The 6,996-nt window shown below is 37.2% G+C and overlaps 1 protein-coding gene across 1 annotated transcript; it reads right to left on the bottom strand.

The window, feature by feature from the left end:
- Positions 1-3,980: 3,980 nt before the first annotated feature.
- On the bottom strand, positions 3,981-6,574 carry LOC110063223 (histamine H2 receptor-like). The gene has a single exon (XM_020770179.2). The coding sequence runs from the start codon at positions 6,212-6,214 to the stop codon at positions 4,976-4,978; it is 1,239 nt and encodes a 412-aa protein (XP_020625838.1). The 5' UTR covers positions 6,215-6,574; the 3' UTR covers positions 3,981-4,975.
- Positions 6,575-6,996: the final 422 nt, after the last annotated feature.

The following is a 6,996-nucleotide window of genomic DNA, read 5'->3' as shown; positions in this document are numbered from 1 at the left end:
CATCGGAGAAGAATCTTGATTTGGAGGCTGAAGTTGAAAAAACGAAGAAAGAAGAAAACAAACCCGGAAAAGTTTGTGTCCACTATAAGCACTCTTTTTTTAGCTCGACATTTAGAGATGTCCAAACACAAAACCTAACATACGGCTCTGTTAACGTAAGATACATCAGTTTGGACTCTTTTATGAACAAGAAAAACTGTTTTTCAGGCTCCACTGCCGTACGATTCACCAAACTGAAACAAAAGGAAAATTCAGGAAGATACTTTGACGAAAACAGAAACCTTAGTTAAGCAGACATTTTCCATGACATTACTCCGGGAACATGTTGCATCACTTCTTAGTGACTAAATCAAACAGTCAATGGCGTAAAAAGTAACCCAGAAATTGCTTAGATTATTGAAGGCAATCTCTCAGAGACGGCCATTGTCGAAATCCGGCAAATATTCTGAGTGGAACCCATAAGGTGTTGATATGCTTGCAATTTGACTTGTCGCTGCTTTCCCATTATGTTAGACTTTTGTTAGAAAATGCGAAAGAAAGCTGAAATCAAACTGGATCCCTTATGGCCTTTCAAACACACAAAAGAAATATGTTGTTCTGACTGTTATGTAGCCTTCATTTAAGTGACACCCAATCTGCATATTAAAACGCGTACTCAAATTACTTCATTTCAGTAAAGACCGTACAAAATAATCGCCCAGCTGGATAACAGTAGACATTTCAAAGAGGAAATATATTAGATGATAGGTTGCCTTAGACGACACTCCGTCATTCAGTAGCCACAAGCGTGTTGCTGATGTGTCGGCTTTTTGCTGCATTTTATCAAGATGCAAATTACTTCCTACTTAATTAAATATGTCGTTTATTTACTTTATTTCACGAATGAGTATTCAATAACAATTTTTCATTGTATGACATCAGACAGCACGTCTTGAAAACGGCACGAAAAGGCAATAATTCGTAATCTACACACGCGCAGTTAGGCGAACACATAAAAGGAATGTACTGTACAATAATCAGCAGAATAGGAAGAATGGAGTCAGAACGGGACAGGGGTGGGGGCATGATAGTAAAACACTACACAAGAGGTGGTGGGCTGGAAGTAAAGTTGCGCTCTCAAAGTGTGGGTGGAAGTTATCTTTTCCAAGACAAATACATTAATCATGTTAGTGAAAGTGGACTTACAACTCTCAGTAAGTGCACACCCACAAGTATGCCATTAAACAGCCATTTCTCAGCATTGCTCTCAGTATTAATCTAAGAACTCAACGTGCAACCCACGCCTCCTTACAATCACTGCACAGTCCTTAACCGAATGAACGGAACATCCAGATATAGCTGTTCTTGTGGTGCATTACGTACAAAGGAGAGATGATTTGATAAAATGTTCACGCACGTCCATATTAGTTTTAGGAAATGTCACCTTATCTTTTGCAACGTTCATCTTCATACAGTCTGGCGTTAAAAGTCTGACAAAAGAGAAACTACGGAATTCCAAAGAGGATCACGCCATTTTGTTTCACTTAATCCTTTTCATTGTTTTTCTCTTCTTGTTCTCACTGGTCACAACCCATTTACTCGCTTATTCTTCTGAGTGTCTTGCTCTAGTCAACAATAGCGCTATCAAATGAAATGGATTAACAATCAGTGTTAATCATAGAATGCTCCTAGTTAGGGCTAAATAAGTGACTTAAGCGAAAGCCTAATCCATTTATGAACCTCTGTAAGGTAATTGAATTACTGGAGTTAACCGATCCTTAAAATAACCATGACGTGTGCTTGACACAAAATGAACAGAATTTATTAACTTGCAGGGCATGCATGCATTACTGTATTATACTGTTGCCATGATTGACAAAGTTCAAATTCATGGTCACCGCAAGGGAGTAAAAGAGGTCACTGTCCACATAACAGGAATTTCAAGACAGACACCAGGACTAGACTTACGTTATACTGGTACCTCTTGCTGCAATTTTCAGCGAAACCGGCTCAGACATACTTAATAGGCAACACCACAGTGAAAACAATGAGGAGTACAAAGACTTATTGGCGTAAAATAAAAGTCACTATCAAGCCTTATTGATCAAGGCACCCAGTTATATTGAATGAAATATAGATTAGTCCACGTGGTTTAAAAACTTGAATCATTCACTTTAAAAAAAAAAAAAAAGAAAACGAACATTATGCCAATAAAAGAAAGTATAATCTTATTTTATCGCGAGGCATGTCCTATGCCTTATCAGTTTGCAGGTTTTGCTCTAATCTGGTAACAATGGAAGTCTCCTGTCCAATGAAAAATGGGCGCGTGTCAAAGTTAAGTACAAAAGGTTGGCTATCTCGTACACGCGGCCCCTTACTACTATTGCCATCATCGCAAGAAGAACTTTTCTTCTTTTTAGCGTTCAGACTTATTTGTTCTTTTTCCCTCCACCGCCCCGGTCACCGACCCGCAGACTGTCAACATATCTAATGTAGTATTTTACTTTAGTTTTTACTGGTGGCAAAAGTTTTAACCCCACCTTTCCTGAAGAGATTTTAATCTTTGTTTGTAACCTTAGTTTCAATTAAACTCGTCACATTTGTGGCCATTTATCCCAAACGATTCGTTTCTATTGTCGTCTACCTATCTCTCCAGCAAACTAGTGCGACGCCTTGCAGAGCTCTCGATGTCTTAATGTTTGCGAATGACTCAAGATGAAATATTGTTTTTTTCCCTGGCAGGCTGATTATTCTTATTTTTCTGCCGACTTTGGGCTTAACATTTTCTTGTGAATATTATTAGCTTTTTAAATTATTTTCGGTTTGACGTTTATGCCGTTTAAGTAATTATGGAGCCAGACTGCAGGCATTAAAGCCTGATAAGAGACACACTACTTCTTGCAGAAATATCATTAGCATAGAACAAAGGGCTAATGCTGTTTTTGTTGATTTTTGCCTAGTTTTGCTGTTTAGAGAAAGGCAGAATTTTTTTTGGTTTAGTTGAAAACATACATGTATAGTTGAATTGTATTTACAAATTTTCAACACACACAAAAAAAATTCTTTTCAAGATATTCTTAAGATATTCTTGAAATTTCGCAAATTTCAGCCTCGATATTGTCCGTGTAAACTGTATGTTTATAAAAATAGAGTGTATAATAATTCCTGGTTTTTTTCATTTTCACTAACATTCTACACAGTACGCGAGTGTAGCTAGGGCGAGTGCTGGTGACAGAAGCGGTGTAGTTAATATCTACACTCTTTACATATTCTGAATAAAAATTAACTCAATGCTGACTCATTTTTGCGAGTTCGAATGAGAAAGTCTAATGAGTTAAGGTTTGATCGATGAGGAAATGTTGTGTTTCCGCCAGCGCCAAAATGTTTTTCAATTAAAACTTAGCATTTTCCTGCGGCAACTTTTAAAATAGAAATTAGGAGTTCCTTGTTAGATTAATTCCGAATCTGATGTGGAAACGCAGCCGTATTAAAAAAAAAAATAATAAAAAAATGGCATAAAGACATCGATGTTTCAATTATTTATTCCCAAAGATTAAAAATATTCTGATTTTCCGAGGGATTATTTATCCAACTGTCAAAATTGTTGGCACACGTGTAGGTAAAACTTCAGCGGTGGCTGTGTCATTGACATTTCGCTGCCATCGTCAAATCCTTTCAGTTAGTAGATATGTAGTGTCGTATATCATTTGGATGGACTAGCGACTGAAAACGAAGATGACGAAAAATAGATTTGATCAACAGAAGCGATGACTAAGACAACAGAAAAGAGAAAAGAACTGAACGGTAGCAAAACCATGAAACCGGAAATACACATCTCAATCGTAAAAGCAGCTGCAGGTTTTCTTTCTACATAAATTAAACAGGTCGAATTGTGCGCTGTTGAATTTCCGCTTAATTTCTAAAAGTTGACTTCTTTTGCTATCCAAGCAATCGAAAGGACTGAAAATATAAACCCGGCGAAAGATAAACGCTAAGCCAAATTATAGTATTCATGTTTATTTCGCAATACTTTAGCACAATTCATAATTCAAGAAAGATGAATCTGCGACATGTAACTGAAGAACCCGCTAGAGTTTAGGTTACAGCAATGTTTCTAATTTCTAATCATTCATGAGAAAGAAAAAACATTTATTTTATTCTGTTTGCTAAAAGAAATGAATCATTTATCTCCTTCAGCAGATATTGAATATCACTTTTCCAAGAAATTTATAATACCCATTGTGCAGTACTTATGGAAACCTGATCCCTGAGACTTCATGCTTCATTTCCAACACCATTAATTCAAAAGACTTTTAGTTCAAAATACTTCAGTAGTGCGAAATGAAATATTTCTTTTGATAGCCTGTGAACTACAGAATAACAACGTTTAATTTAGTCGAAGAAGACAGCAGCCATCTCTGTTGTTAAGTAGGAAACAACACATATACTTCCAGATGTTTTCAAGTGAAACAAAGCGAAAATTCTATTTTATTCGACAATGAGAATCTAGCCCTGAAAACCAGATAATTCAGTGTGTCTGTCCTAGATAGAGTATATATCGGGTCTGTAGATCTTTTGCTTTTAAGCATCAACTCCATTTCCTTGTTAAGTCAAATAAATAGGCACGAAAGAGAATTGATTTAACGAGTATTATTCTTAGACTACTGAAATATCGTGGATATCATCTAACACTAAAATTATAAAGCGAACAGATTTTGAGGTTAACAACTTGCCAAATCACAATGCCCACCAAGCGACTCATAATTAAATACTGCACTGGTGTCAGTCGAGAGCAGCAAAATAACATCAGTATATCGAGACTTGCTCAGGTTTCTTAACTTGCTAACTTCGGTAGAAGAATAACTTGGTCTTGTGTCTCTCAAGTATTTTCCTGCTGTAAAATTTGTTTTAAATCCTTACTTTGGGGAGCGCTATTGATGTACGGAGTATTTTATGTTATTTAGCTGAGATTAAATTCACCAGTTTGTTAAGAAGGTTAATGGTTGCTTTCGCTCGGCACCTCGCAGTCAGTCTCTTTTCTTTCTACTGCCACAATGTTAACAAACTGATCTTCCATAATGGATTTTGTCTCTTTGACGTTGCCCACAAAGTACACATCGAGATGTTTTGGGAAATGGTGATGTTCTCCATCGTAAACAGTGGGATGTACTCGGGAACGGCACGAACTTCTACAAAACATGGTAAAACAAGAGCTATTGTTGTTGCTGTTGTAACCGAATGAATTTCGTGAATTCAATTTTGAGCTTCCTCCACATATTGCACACCGGAACGTTTCTTGTAAATAGCTAACAATCATTCTGTTCCTGAATATGTAAATCGCGGGGAAAAGCGATCGCTTAAGTGACAAAATAAAATAGACGGCGAAACCGCTTTTAAAATTCATTAAATGGTCTCCCGTTAAAATCGAGTAAAACATAACTCCTAGATAGGGAAGTGAACAAAACAAAAACATGGTAAATAGGATTATAGCTGTTTTTGATGAGCGTTTATACGCGTCCACAGCGAACTTTTCGGCGCTGCTGTTGCGAGAAATATAGCTGTTTTCTAAGTTCACTCTACGGCTGCTTCTAACGGAGTTTAGAATACGAATGAATACATAGCAGATAACAAAAATCGGCAAGACCAAATGAGCAAGCTTGAAAATAATGTTGATAATTCGAGGAGTTATCTCAGGTTCGTAAATATGAGGAAACAACAAATAACATCGCTTTTCGCATGTGCTACTTGCAAGGCACCAGGGTATCGCGGCAACCACGGCCTGTATCCACGACCACAACACGATTATGCGGGCTCGTTTTCTCGTCATTTTTCGTCTCAGTCCTTTAACGAGCGTTATGAACCGATCCAATGCGATCCCACACATGTTTAAGAGCGCTGCGACCAAAAACAAGTCTTCAAACGACAGCATAATTCGACAAACAACAAAGTTTGAGTAAAGAGACTCTTTAGCGAGAACCGAGATCCAAAATGGAGTGTCTGCTAAGGCAGAAAGCATATCTGAAATGCACAAACTTACCACCAATGTGTTCGTGCTCGTTCGCATCTTAAAATTGCGTAAGTAAGTTAGGATGATGAAGAAATTTCCAAAGATGGCGAGAATGATGTTAAAAATCATAAGAGATCCTCTTGCAGGTGCACTAAGGTCAATATTCAAATCTTCACCGCCGCTTCTTCTCCAGAACATGGAATCATTTTCCGTAGAGTTAATTTCCATTTCATTTAAGGTACAGTTCCTTGTTTGTTATTTTAACGAATGTCGCTAACTCTTCGACGGCTCGTTTGCGACCAAGGCTAACTTAAGGCGACAAGCGCCAATTCACGCGCGCCGCTTACCATCAATGTTATCTTTTGCATCCTTTGATGCGGATATTGATGAGGTTATCAAGGCAGATGGAAATTACAATTTTAGCCAGGACTGATATACTCGCATTTTCCGACTGAACTACGTTATTCAACAGGCGCTGAACAAATCACAGCAATGCGAAATATGTTGCGCCGTTTGCTCATTTGCTTCGCAGAAATAAGAAAAGAACACTTTGTAGAAAGCTTGGATAAACATCCTTAGAGGTTTAAGTTTAACACAACCATAACGCATGCGTATTGAACACCCATTTGACGTCGTCTGCACCTTTATTTACTTTCATTTGAAAGAAAAACTTTTCTTGTCAAATATACGGTATTCGTACAAACCCTGTTTTCCTCTACAAATTAAAACGTGGTATGGGTGAAAAACAAAGTAAGTGTCACTTTGCTTAAAATAATCAGATGACCTAGAAGAAATAGAAACATAGGGAAAATTTGGTTCCACATCACGACAACATTCTCCATATCAACGTGAATTTTTTTTTCTGTAGAAAATAATGCGGTCTTCAGCAAAACGTTCTAAAGCATGATGTTATATTACTTCAAAGAAGAAAAGTTTTTTCGTTCCAATTCTAGCAGAGTTCTATCAATTTCATTATTTCTTCTCGAACATTTGTCCAGCATGTTTACTGT

This window comes from Orbicella faveolata, unplaced genomic scaffold (genome assembly GCF_042242905.1).
Source record: "Orbicella faveolata isolate gen_17 unplaced genomic scaffold, um_ofav_v1 contig_26, whole genome shotgun sequence".
NCBI classification, from domain to species: domain Eukaryota; kingdom Metazoa; phylum Cnidaria; class Anthozoa; order Scleractinia; family Merulinidae; genus Orbicella; species Orbicella faveolata.
This window is presented reverse-complemented; position numbering and strand designations above follow the sequence as displayed.

Coding starts and splice junctions, on each gene's coding strand:
- LOC110063223 (XM_020770179.2), bottom strand. CDS start 6,214: ATGGAAATTAACTCTACGGAAAATGATTCCATGTTCTGGAGAAGAAGC.